We start from the raw sequence: 13,240 nt of genomic DNA, 5'->3' as shown, positions 1-13,240 counted from the left end.
ACTTTACACTCGCCGCTTTGGTCAAACATACACACACACACTTACGGGGCCTCTTTTGGACCTCCTCCTCGCGAATGGACGCCGGTTTCCTGCTTTGGTCTGGTGGGGGTGTTTCAATGTGGGATGATGTCGAAAAATGGGAGTAGTAAGTTGGTGTAAATGTGTTGTTTGGTTTAAATGGCAGGCATGAGTCACATCTTTGCGCTGCACGTCAACGAATGGCTTGATGTCAAGGGTGTTAACAGCGAGTCGCGCATGATTGCCACGAGAGTCGTAGTTGCTCATTTCAGATTCTATCTTCGTGATCGTGGGAATGAGTCAGCGTTTCGATGCGGTGATCAAAAGTCCGACTTTAAGGGAGAGTATTACAGAGCCATGGAACAAGTATGGCCATTCAGTGAAACGTATTTAAAGGACTAATTGCGGGAACATCGAAGAACCTTTTTTCATACAGTACAAAATTGTTTTATACTTGTTTTTTTTTGCAGCCTAAATCCATCCATCAATTTTCTGTTCCACTACGGGTTCCTCACGTAGGGTTGCGGATGAGCCGGAGCTTATCCCAGCTGACTTTAGCCAAGGGGTCTTCACTGAACTGATCTCCAGCCACTAGTCTTGTCATTCTGTTGCGCTACTAACTTGCCCAAGTAGCGATCTATTATATAATACGCACAATGCACAAACATATAATGCGTCAATGACCCTTTAACAGTAATGAAAGCAGCAACTGTACATGACAGCGATACATTCCGTCCTTGACGTGACTTCAGAGTGTCTTTGCGTTGTGTTTGGATTAACAGACAAAAGGGACAGCGGAAATATAATACGTCCTTTAACCGTGTTGCATGAGAGCCATGTTATGCTGCGCTATCCCATAAATAAGCTGATTCTGCTAGGGCGTGTGCCCGATATGCATAGCTGACCAAATGACACGTGGCCCAAAAAAAGCAAATTTAACACCTTCCGTGATGCAGCGCTGGCATTGCATTTGATGCTTTTCTAATGAATCGAGCAGACAGATGGAGGCACGACGATCTCTTTGTTCCCCCCGCACAACCTGTCTACTTTTTAATCGAGGCCCTCTCTGGCCAACGGCTGGTGCTGGAAGAACAGTACATGCTTGGCATCCTCCGGAGAGCTTCGCATTTTTGCTCCTTGGAAAGACTTCTCAGTTAACGGCAGGGCAACAAAAAAAAAAAAATTAAATATTCATTGTGAGTGTTGAACAATCTGTGGCTGTCTTGTCGCTTTATTTGTATGCCCGCACAGGTGTTACGGGTAAACAGGGCAGAGAACAGACCCATCTGACTATTCTCGAGTTGTCTTCTGGGCTGCTGTCGTTGTTTCTAGAGTAAATAAGACAGCAAGTATTATGTTTCTCGATGAACATTCCGAGGATGAATCTCGGGTCTGTTATTGATTTTATCATTGACTTGTATAGGTCAAAGGTCACGTTAACAGTGGAGAAGGTTTTAAAATGACGATTGGTGGTGCCATCGGACCAGAGCACGCATGCAGACAAACGCTGACTAACCGGTATGGATTAAACGTTCTTCTATTTGGGCTCCTGTCATTCTCACACGGACATCATTCAGCGGCAATGATTCAGCCCTCCAACATGGCCTTGTGTCATGCAATAGTGGTCTGCAGGCGTAAACACACCCACACCCACAGCCACAGCCAGCTAATCTTCGTTCTGCTCTCCGGCTTTGAATTAATCATCGGCAGGGTCTCCTCGCATCTCTCAAGGTTGTGTCAGTCGTGTCACATCACATACGCTCGGGTCCGTGTGATGTGCGGAGAGCAAAGAGATGGGGGGGTGCGCCGGACAGGTTGTGTTCTGTTGACCGTCTGGAAGTGTATGTATGTGTGTGCATGTGAGTGTAAGAGTGTGTGCACCTAATTTACTTGTCTTTGTGGATTTTATGATGACGTTGGAGCTAAATGTAAACAGGCAAACACTTGGAATCATGTAGATCAAGTCACGAATAACAAGTCAAAGTAAAGGTTTCACAAGTTTTAGCCAAGCAAGTCCCAAGTTGAATTTGTCTCGACTGGATTCCCCCACCTGACGTCAGCAACATGCTTCGAGTTTTGGAACAAGGAACTGCTCAGGTTTGTTTTGCTCCGAGAGGGAGAAGAATGTAAGTAAAACAGTTTCACATGATTTGGCGCTTAAAAAAAAAAAAAAAAAAAGCCACTGACTGGCAACCAGTCCTGCCTCTCACTCAAAATCAGGTAGGGTAAAGTCATCCTCAATTCTCATGATTACAAGCTGTCCAAAAAAAAAAAAAGAAAAGATTTGCGATTGGTAATTTGGTGAAAAGATTCTTCTATTTTTGCGCGCTAACAACGAATGGGACATCTCGAAACTACAATTTCATCGTTTGAGATAAAAACGATTATATCACATTGTGCGGCTAAACCATATCAGATTTTGAGGGGGATTAGGGTGCTGAGGCAGAAAAGAGGAATAACCAAACATGAAAACTTTCCACACGATTAACATTTGGGCAGATTTACAAGATGCTTTCCTATTATTTAGCGCGGGATTTCATGTGCCTTACGCTAGGTTTGAATGTTTTGTGACGACATAAGAAAAAAAAAAAAAGCATCCACTTTCACATGATTATGTCAGCGGCATAAAGTGGTCTGCTTAGTGAGGAGAAAAGGGATTATATTCCATCTATCCTCCACACAAAAGGAAAGAGCTACCCACTCTGCAGATCCTCCGATGAGATGACTACAATTTTTCAGTTGTATTCAAGACCAGTTTTGCCGCCAAGGGCGAGTCAGTACGGAGCTACACTATTGATCTGTGATTGTTCTGACAGGTTGTGTCGTTCCAAAAAGGGGTCTCTAGGGGGCAGAGTGAGCCCCCGAGGGTGGGGGAGGAGGGGGGGGGGGCTTTCTGCAGTCTGCTCACCGGGTTTAGCCGCTTGTTACATTAAAACAGGGGACTTCTGTGACAGAGTCAGCATTATGAAAACTAAGAGGATTAGCTGATGGACATTTCTGGCGTGGCTGGTCAATTATCAAAATGAAAAGCAGTGACGGCATTGGCAAAGGGATGGCATGCTCGGTTACAATCTAGTCATGCTTCCACCCCCCACCCCCCATTCCTTACTCTGGCCTCTTCGTATTGCTCAGCTCTTCACAGCAGCGAGAGTGAACAAATAATTGAAAGGCACAATTGGTGCCTTTCTGCGTGACGTCTTGTGTGTGAGCCATGGATTAAAACAGAGCATTTAAAATTTTAATGTCCCTAAAGTGCAAAACTGTATGTTATGCAACTGTCAAAACACGCTTGCATGACAGCCAGTCATCCGTGCTGGAATCTAACTCCTCCAACCATGTGCATGATCACACACACACGTCACACACACTTTCTCTCCTTTCCTTTCCTCCCTCCCTCCCTCCTTCACCCAACTCACTTTTGTTGTCCCGTTTGAGTGTCGCCCCCCACCCCCCCTTGTCATCACACCCGGGGCACGTGCAAGGTTCGTGAGAAGTGGCGGTGATCAAGAGGAGCGGATGGCGATGATTTGGTTAAGAGTCTTGTCATCTTGCCGCATCAACTTGTTTCTACCCTATTAGAGGCCATATTGCCATCGCTGTGTGCCAGTCTTTTGAAGACCTCCCTTTGAGGTTCTCTGCTACATCACCAGACACTTCACCTGATCAGGCGTCTGTTGATTTAAGGTCTCTGGTCCAACAGAGAGATAGAGGTTCATTGGCTGAAAGAGATGTCACACATTTGATGGGTGTCTGATAGCAACCAAACAACAATTTATGACCGCCTAAACATTTCTTTCCCCATTATGCAAAGTTGACACATTGATAAGACTGTGTGTCAAAAGAGAGAGGTTACAAATAATGCGCACTTGCTAGGAGGACATCAATCTCACAATTTACGGAGCTACGCTGGGGATTCGCACGGTGCCGTGAATCTAATCAACCAAGTCAAGAAGGCGCCACCCCAGCTGCAGGCTGCCCACATGACCGTTCCCCGTCCTCTCGCCACCGACAAGCCCTCTTATCACCCATCTTTTTAATACACTGCTGTGTCCAAAAATAGATAAGGAAAGCGAGCTCAAATCTGTTTGGCTGCAGCAATCCCAAAATGATAAACGAGAAGGGCTAATCCGAGCTCGTGGCACGACAGCGGGCGCAGGGTCTTTTCCAGCCCACTTGTCTCTTCGGGCGACAATGTCAAACGGCCTGTATGTTTCACATGAACCTGCTGCATGACAACGCTTGACACCGTCTGCAAGAAACAGACGGAAATGTCTCCATCTGCAGGTGGAGGATGTGGTTTGGGTTTGTCATCTATCTATTCATGACCCAAGTTGCTTATCCTCACGAGGGTCGCGGGCGTGCTGGAGCCTATCCTAGTCATCTTAGGGCAGTAGGCGGGGACCCCTCAACTGGTTGCCAGCCAACGGCAGGGCACACATACAAACTATTATTCACACTCGCAGTCACAACTAGAGACAGTTCAGAGTGTTCCATCAATCTACCATGCATATTTTTAGAATGTGGGAGGAAGCCAGAGTACCTCAAGAAAACCCACAGACATCGGGAAAACACGCAAACTCCACACAGGAGGGCCGCAGCCCGGAATTGAACCCCGGACCTCTGCAACGTGAGGCGGACATGCTAACCAGTCATCCACCGTGCCGCCAGTACGCATGCAATTCAATTTGATTTGGATTGCGACATATCACAAAAAGCACAGGTCGCTTTACATATGGAGCAGGTCTATCCCGTCTCACACGTTAAGGGACCAACTGAATTTAGAGTTGCGTGTCTTGAGTGTTGTGTAACGTTGTGCCGTAACATGCCAGGCAGCATTGAGCTCATCTGCACTCTATTTCCTTCCAAAAAGCTGACATTTGAGATTATAGTTCTGTATTTAAAAAAAAAAAGCAACACTAGCTGCTTTCACACTGGCCATCTAAATTGACATTTTCCCAAGATTTCCCCAACTTGCCTGTGTGTAAGACAGTGGTTCTTCAACTGGGGTTCTGTAAGCTGAATCTTGGGGTCCGCAAAATCATTTGCAATAAATGATTTCATTATTTTACCTTTGGGGAGAAGCTCGCCAATAAAGCAAACATAACAAAGCAATTACTTCTCCCTATCTTAGCTTTAGGCTAATTAAAAGCTCGGATATGATTTTGATGTATCATCACTTAAATCAACATTACTACATGAACAAAGCCGATTGGGGCATAGGGGCTGGTAGGTGTAATTTAAGGTTGTATTTGTATTGTTTTTTTATATGACTTTAGTCCCCTCAAATTAATCAAGTACTGTTTATTTGGCTGAATCCATCATAGACACATTTGGCCTCCGCACCCTCTTTTTTTTTTTTTTTTTAACTCATCTCCAAATGCCAGGGCCCCTCAGTCCATTTTAAATGTGGCCCTTGAGCTCAAAAGCTCACACACCCCTAGTGTATAAAGTACTATACTTGTGATGTGGCTTTTACAGACAAACTATTGTTTGTGCATCCTACACAAATACAGAAATTCAGACTAGGAAAATTTTGTATTTACTGTCAAAATGAAGTGGAGAGGTATCTCTTGTCACATACAGAGAGATCAGTCAGTATAAAACAAACAAAACAAAAGAACAGCATCCTCCCAATGTCATCTAGCAATAAAGAATGGAATATAAAATAAAGTGAAACTGTACAATGGATGTATTGGGGACTCAGCTGGAGGTACCCAAGGGTGCAGCGGAGGGTCATCTCCTCTGCGTAGAGTCCTCGTAAGGGACGGCCTCGGTGGTGGCTGCTGCTGCTATACGACAGCATACTGCTGATACAGCAGCTCCCGGATCTTATAGTAGTCATCGCACAGGCAGCCTTCCAGGCCGATGCGTCCCGCCTCCGTCTGGATAAAGACCAGAAAAATGCGAGACCTCAATTTCACCTTTGAAATACATGCAATCTTACGCGGCACGTAAACTAAAGGGATGTTCACCGGTTTGACATCAAAGCATCAGACGCTTCAAGTTTTCTCCGCTTTCATTGCACTTGACGCCGACTGTTCCGAGCATCTCTTTGAGTTCATGTTCTGAGTTGCATCTATTTTAAGTTCTTGTCAATTATACATTTTCATGTTGATGTCCTGGTTTGCTCCTGCTTTTCCTTTTATTTGACTTGTTCAGTTTCACTTGTGGTGGTGGTGGGTTTTTTTTTTTCCTTTTCCTGAGGCGAGACGATTCATAAGCCTCTGGGTTCTCTGCCCTACTTTGGCAAATTGTGCTTCTTGTTTAGTTAATGTTCTGTTGTGTTTCATTAATAAACACTTTTTTTCATCAATCAAATAAAATGGTGAGAGTAAAAAAAAATGATCACTCACTCTGCGGACAGCCACTAGGTTGTTGCACACCAACACTCCTCCCACAAACTCAGCCTGGATGCCCTCCCTGAGAAGGACCTGTTTGAAGTCGGACAGGCGGGGCTCGTTGATGAACACCGACTGATGTCCGGGCGCCTGGATGGAGCACAGAGCCGTGGTACAGCAGTTGGACATTAACTCCAAGGACAGGCTGGATTGGTTATATGCCCTTGTGAATGCATTACATTAATACAAATTAAAACCCATTTTCAGTCAATGCGACAATTTATAGCAACATGACATAGCGGACGCCCCTGTACAAGCACTGTATCAAATAATCTGCTTTCATCAAGATGAAAGATGATAATGTTCCATTTTGACTGAGACTGTCACAGGGGTACTCAGTTAACAATATTGCTGTGGTTTTCGTCTGCTGTAATGCATCATAGGGAGAGCCCTTGCTGAGATTTTTGACTGCCGCGTAACTAAATGACTGCACTCTAAAACTTGTGACCCACAAGAAGGGACTTTTCATAATTGAAATGTGTGTGTGACTGTGTTTGTGTGAACAGGGGAAAATATCACACTCCTGTTAAGCACACAAAAGAGCATTGTTGGGAAGGAATTTCAAGTCATTGATGCGAGACCTTTTTACAAGCAAGATCAAAAAGTCATCCGCTGCTTGGAGTTTCTCCTTGGGTTGAGGTTAATTTACATGAAAAGCAAAATGAACTGAAATTAAGTCAGTCTAGCCTGAGAGGCCAAGGAGACGGCCCCCGGAGAAGATACATTGACAGACGCTGGAAAAATAATTGAAAGCGCTCTGTTAATGAAAGGGAAAAAAAAAACACCCGGGTCACTGACATGACTTGAAATCAAGTCATGTCAGAGGAATAGTAAAGTCACTGAGAAATTAACCAGTGGAAGTCAAACGTCTCTTTTCAACTGTTGTTCAACAGAATCCTAAAAACCTAATGAGGCAACACCGGCACATATACTTCAGCTTATGGTGGAGTTCTGTTTCTATGGCAGTGGTGTAATTAGTTCACGATTAATAAAATCACACAAATATCCAAATAAGATTTAAAATAAAACTACGCTGACTACTGAGAGTGAAATTGAGTCTTGTGACTACAGAAACCTGGTTTGAAAAAATAATAAAAAATCAGTTCACTCACCTCATGTGAGGGCAGCGGCTCCAGCGTGGGAATGACATCACTCTCCTCTGACGGCTCCTTCTCGTCCTCTCCAAATAAGTTCTTCATGGCCCGCTGAGCCGCCACCATTGCGGCACTGTTATCAATACCGAGGTCGGGTGCGGTGTCCATGGGTAGCTCGGAGTCGTCGGGCTCCTCCTTGGTGCCCTCCTCCAGCATCACGCCTGTGTCGACTTTTACCACACGCATGTCCAGCACGCCGTCAATCCACGCCAACTCGGTGTCTTTGGCCTTGCAGAACTGCAGGGAGCTCACCAGGAAGTCTTTTAACCGCACCTTCAGCGCAAACCAAAATGTCGGTACACTGGGGCCTTGACTTACAGGTTTAATTTCTTCCCTTATCACAATCGTAACTGCAACCAGTGAGAAATGAATTCGAAAATTCTGATTAACCAAGAATCAATAAGTTGACCTATCGGGCCCATCGCTAGCTGGAGAACAGGATACACGGCTGACCTGGTAGATGTGCGTCTCGCTGGTGGCGTCCACGGTCTCCTGCAGTTTGGGGGTGTACACCTTGAGATCCTTGCTGAAAGCCTTGCAGGACTCAGCCAGGTCCAGACTGGCCTCCGGAGGCCCGTGGACAATCACCAGCTGCCTGGGCTTCATCTGGTTGATGATCTTCTTGATGGAATCACCGTCGGAGCGACCTTCATAGTCTATGTATGTTATTCTGGCTCTACAAGGGGGAGGCAGAATAATGTTTCAACAATGATGTTCCTTGGATTTTAAACCGCCGAGTTCAAGTCGGTGATCACTCACCTGATTTCAAGATTCTCAATACTAGATACGCATTTTGTGGGAACAACAGAGAGGTCCTGGTCCATCGGCTCATCGCCATTGGTCAAGCCGGATTCCAGTTTGCTTTTTTCCTCCTCGGCCGCTTGCAGCTCAGGAACCAGAAAATCTTCAATCCTACAATCAAAAAGGACGACCGACTGACACATAATAGCTCGACTTCCAGAGGTTGCGGCAATCTCTTCAACGGGATACCTGATGATCTCTCCGTACTCGTCCCATTTGATCCTTTCCTCGTGTGTTGGGAACATTGGGTAAGACTTCTTGGCTTGCTTGAAGAAACTGCCTTTACGGTTTCCTTCGCCCTTCATCATCAAGTCGTGGTGTTTGGTTTTGACCACCGTCGGCTGATCCAGGTCTTCGTCCAAGTCACTCTCATCGCTGGAGTCCACATCCACCCTGCAAGAGTGCCGGCGTCAAGTGTCAGCTTTGTCCATGCTGAAGTGTGAACTGTTAATATTTTCAAATCCGCAAACATTGTAACATTCAAACCGGCATTTGGATTAGCTCCGATTGGCTCAATCGCACACACTCAACATGCCGAAAATATGATGCAATGTCTGAGATGCAGCCAAATTGCCACTCATCTCGAAGAAATGAATTCATTCTGGACCTTATTGTTGCTGTGCATATTTTAAAGTTCTGTTACTTTCATCTTTTGAAAAATGTCTTATTTTTCCAATTATAGAATCGCTTCACTATAAACCTGACTTACTCCTTTGCCTGTTCCAGTTTCTTCGCCGCTTCTTTCTTTAATTTGTCATTTTCAAGGTACTCTTCAAGCTCCTTTCCTTCAAGCTTCACTCTTTTTCTCACCTGTCAGGACAAACAACAGAGCAACACGTGATTGTTTTATCAAAAAAAAAAAAAAAAAAAAAACAAACAAAATAAATTTTTTTTTTTATATGCACTTTAGTGTAAAGCGGCAGTAAAAACTCCGCATGGACAAATGGAAATCTCCTCTGAACATATTCATCTTGTTCCTTCTTACCTCCAGATCCAGCATCTTCTCTTCCGGGTGGTCAATGAGGTAGCGGGCCAGTGTTCCAGGGGTGGTACGGTAAGTCAGGATGACCGAGTGTTTGCTGTCTTGACACCACTTGATAAAGAGTTCTCGAGAAAAGCCAGACTCGAGGTCCGGCTGGCTGCACAGCACCACTTTAGGGTTGGGAACCCGAGCCAGGTCGGCCAAACTGTGGCAGAGGGTCAAATGACGGAACTGGAAAGGGTTATTCCTCTTGTCCTCGAAGCACCTCATCAGCTTGTCGCTCATCCACTCCACCTGAGATACAATTGTGCATCAACTCCTGTTGTTGCATTGAACCTGACAAGTAAAAAAACTGAAGGCAAGACCGACACCTGGGACTTTGAGAACTCCACAACATTATAGCTGACATTGTTAAGTAGGGCGAGTGGGTAAGCTCCGAGCCCGGCATCTTTTGTCCTCCAAATCTGGTCCAGGAGCTGAGCCAGCTCCAACACCCGCCCAGCTGTATCCACAGCGATAAGCACGTTACCATCCCCACGGAGTGTCTCCATTACGTTGGCTTTGCAGGGGGGGTAATAAAAGGGACAGAGATGAGGAAAAATACCTTTAAGACCTTGCTTATAATTTTGACATTTATTTTCATTATACAGTAAGCCATTATTTATCACAGGGGTTACATTCCAAAAAGAACACATTAGTGAAATCCGTGAAGTAGTCGTCTTTATTTTTTACAATTATTACGTATACAATAGTGTATTGAATGAAGCTTTTTTTTCAGGCCCAAGCATTCTTCCACTAGACTGTACAACATAACTGTAATCAACTTGTGTAACCATATCTCATACTATTTTTGTTTGGTGGTGTGCCTGAATGTTTTTATCGTTTTTTTTTTTAATTGTCTAGGCTCAATAATGGGAAACACGTGACAAGATCAAGCAAGCAGAAAAAGGAGCATTTTGCAATACAACAGTTACAATACAATTGTTACCTGAACAATTACAGTACTTACTGAGTAGCTGTTCATCTCTTTGTTTGCGGCGCGGTTGTACATATGCCGCATTGAAGGAGTCAGTTATGAGCAAGGATGGTCGACTGATGCTCTCCATAGTGCAGCCATTCAGGTGGCTAAAAATAGAAAATCAACCAAAGTCGGTCGGTACAGCAAGAGAATAACTATCCAACTCGCAGTCCATTTTTAATAGTGCTTGTTGTCATTAGGCTTCCTGGCGAGCTGGAGATCGTAGCTGAGGCGAGAGGCAAGGGACACCCTGGACTGGTCACCAGTTTAACCATTCGCATTCAAAGCGATGTTCAATTTTGTGCCTCGACATGCAACATTTATCCCTTCTTACATTTCTCTTTTGTGGTTGAAGTCCACAGCATAAACAACCTCCTCCTCCCCATCTTTCACAATCTTCCAAATGGTCCCACCAATCATGTGACCGGCAGGAAGTGGTGTAATTGAAAGACCATGTCCTTTTCCTATCAGAGAGGAAGAAATGACGATTACATTGCATGCAGTATAAATAATGGCCCTGGCAAGTGTGACCAGACTCCCATTATTTAACATGAACTTGGATGTGACTGGTTGATTCCAAACAGACCCACGTCAGTTACAAAAGGCTGTGCACACTCGTGCAGTTATTTATTCTCCAATGCTCTCTCAAAAAGAAATGGGGGGGTGGGGGGGGGGTCACATTGTGGTGGAAAACACTGAAATAACATTTGAGCAGGGGTGTCGTGACTATAACCACTGTAGCGAGTCCAACATTTAGGCCAACAAATATTAATAACACAACTTAACTCACCTTTCAGATTGACAATCTGCGAATACTTTAACTGCTGAATCTTATCAAAAGCACTGTCCACATCATCAAGGGTAAACAGAGTGAAATCTTCGCTGTTGTTTCGCGACTAAATAGGGAAAAGAGATGAAAAATGAATTAATACTGTATGCAAAACTGAGCTGTATGTAAATGCACCTGTGAATCCTTCTCACCTGATACAGGTCATACATGAACATTTGACCCATCTTGTAGACCGGAATCGTTGCATATATGGTACAATTCAAACCCAATTTACCCACAGCATACGGCAAAGCTCCAAGGTGTATAGGATCAGGATGGGAGAGAAGCACGGCGTCAACCTGATGAACATGCCTGCAAGAACAATTATAGATAGCCCACAGGTTACCCGCGACTTCATATGCAGCATCTTTCTCGCAATATCGCCACAACACATGTCCAAACCATCTCAATCTGGCATCTGTCGCTTTTCACTCTGTGTTTTTCGTCTGTTGAGCTCATTCCTGATCCTGTCTCTCCTCGTGACTGCCAAGGAAAATCTCAGTCTCTTAACTTTCGCCACCTCCATTGTTATCGCTATCATACAGTATGGCTGGCTTCACGACCGTCCTATCAAACCGATTTTGCTACCTGTCAATGACCCACTTATAATGGCTTGTGACCCAATTAACAGTCACGACACACCACTTGAGAATTACTGTCTGCTTCTCTTTTTGTCACAGATCAAAGCTGAAAATGTCATCACCAGGTCCATCCTGTCTGTGCTCTTTCACAATCTCCCTCACTTTGAGCGGTTTCTCCCCAAGAAGTTGAACGCCTGCACATTCCCCATCTTTTATCTTTGTAGCCTCCTTCTAAATATAAGACAAATAATCCAATTACCGCTTTATGGCATCGATGATGTCCATTGAGAAGTTCTCGTCCCAGCCACAGTCCAAAAGGAAGCGGAATTCATCCACCTGGAGAAGGTAGCAGAGAGCGGACTCCTCCTGAACCCCTGACAAAGCTGTCAGTTTGATAATGGACGTCATCGTGGCTCTTTCACTTGTCTTCACGCTGGAAAAACAATACATGTATTGCAACCTCAAGCATAGAATTACGAGCTACACTGGCCAAGTGCGTGTCTGGAAAGACACAAAAAGGAAGCTATCGTTATTTAAAACTGTATCGGCCTAGAATGTAATTGTAAATCATTCAACTTTAGCCACTAATTATTCAACACATTTGGGTAAAAACATACTCACACAATTGCGGGTCACGCTTCAAAAACTACCCGGTAAGTCTACTCGCTAGCTGCATTTACGCTTCTGCGTGCGCTACGTAAAAAATAACCTCGAGATTTTAAACGTACCATTCATTGAGATAACATTTAGATTTAAATATTTAATTGGGGTGGTTGAACAAGAAAATAATTATGATATTCTTCTTTAATGTTTCTTTTAGGACATTTTTGCTAGCGTCGTAGCATCACCACCAGCAGCCATGTTTGCCGCTGCATCATATGTCAAAGTGCATGAGAGCCTACTAACTCGCCATCAGATACTGACTAATATTATAAACAATAACGAATTGATTTAGTTTCCATAAAATTATTGGACGGACCTATTAGAGACTACATTTATAAACTGAGATTCTGGAATTGCTAAAGACATATTCTTATGTATTATTTTGATACCTACAATTTGCTAAACCACCCACTCATGTCGGCGCAGATGGTGTATTCCAATGTCCTCTGTTTGGTGAGTGAATAGCAGAAGGCCGTACATAGCTTTCTGTAAACAAAAGGTAACTTTTTAAAGATATAAAATACACGTTTTCTCTGTGACTATTAACCTCCTTAAAATTGCTGCCATATTTATGCTCTAATTATTGTAATACTATAAGATTATAATGTAAAATGATTATTGCACATAGTGCTAGGCCATTAGCTATCGATACATTCATTTTCAAGACCGTTTATCCTGAACGCGGTCACGATAAGCTAAACAATTTTAAATGGTCGGCACTGTAGCCCTTCTAAAATGTACTCCAGGTGAGCTTTGTTTGACTGCTCGTTCTCTCCGATCTCACTTCTACGATTGC

General features: G+C 44.1%; 1 protein-coding gene across 2 annotated transcripts; it reads right to left on the bottom strand.

The window, feature by feature from the left end:
- Nucleotides 1-5,534: 5,534 nt before the first annotated feature.
- cpsf2 (cleavage and polyadenylation specific factor 2) lies at nucleotides 5,535-12,673 on the bottom strand. Of its 2 annotated transcripts, none has more exons than XM_019867959.1 (15): nucleotides 12,403-12,673; nucleotides 12,041-12,214; nucleotides 11,353-11,512; nucleotides 11,162-11,267; nucleotides 10,706-10,835; nucleotides 10,363-10,478; nucleotides 9,725-9,912; nucleotides 9,357-9,647; nucleotides 9,081-9,181; nucleotides 8,561-8,764; nucleotides 8,330-8,482; nucleotides 8,024-8,246; nucleotides 7,529-7,843; nucleotides 6,372-6,506; nucleotides 5,535-5,900 (listed from the first exon to the last, which is right to left on the bottom strand). In XM_019867959.1, the coding sequence occupies exons 2-15, from the start codon at nucleotides 12,187-12,189 to the stop codon at nucleotides 5,808-5,810; spliced, it is 2,364 nt and encodes a 787-aa protein (XP_019723518.1). In that variant the 5' UTR covers nucleotides 12,190-12,214; nucleotides 12,403-12,673; the 3' UTR covers nucleotides 5,535-5,807. The 2 variants fall into 2 exon arrangements, with proteins under 2 accessions (XP_019723518.1, XP_019723519.1); XM_019867960.1 differs by having other exon boundaries at nucleotides 12,510-12,673.
- Between the last annotated feature and the right edge of the window lie 567 nt (nucleotides 12,674-13,240).

The sequence above is a fragment of the Hippocampus comes genome, unplaced genomic scaffold, assembly GCF_001891065.2.
Source record: "Hippocampus comes isolate QL1 unplaced genomic scaffold, H_comes_QL1_v1.1 scaffold259, whole genome shotgun sequence".
NCBI lineage: Eukaryota > Metazoa > Chordata > Actinopteri > Syngnathiformes > Syngnathidae > Hippocampus > Hippocampus comes.
Note: the sequence above shows the minus strand (reverse complement) of the source record. Positions and strands in the feature narration are given on the sequence as shown.

Excerpts from the sequence above, each read along its gene's own strand:
- cpsf2 (XM_019867959.1), bottom strand. The coding sequence starts at position 12,189 with ATGACGTCCATTATCAAACTGACAGCTTTGTCAGGGGTTCAGGAGGAG. Across the intron at positions 9,648-9,724 it reads TGGAGTTCTCAAAGTCCCAG|GTGGAGTGGATGAGCGACAA; the intron begins GTGTCGGTCTTG and ends ATTGTATCTCAG. Across the intron at positions 8,765-9,080 it reads AAACTGGAACAGGCAAAGGA|GGTGGATGTGGACTCCAGCG; the intron begins GTAAGTCAGGTT and ends GCACTCTTGCAG.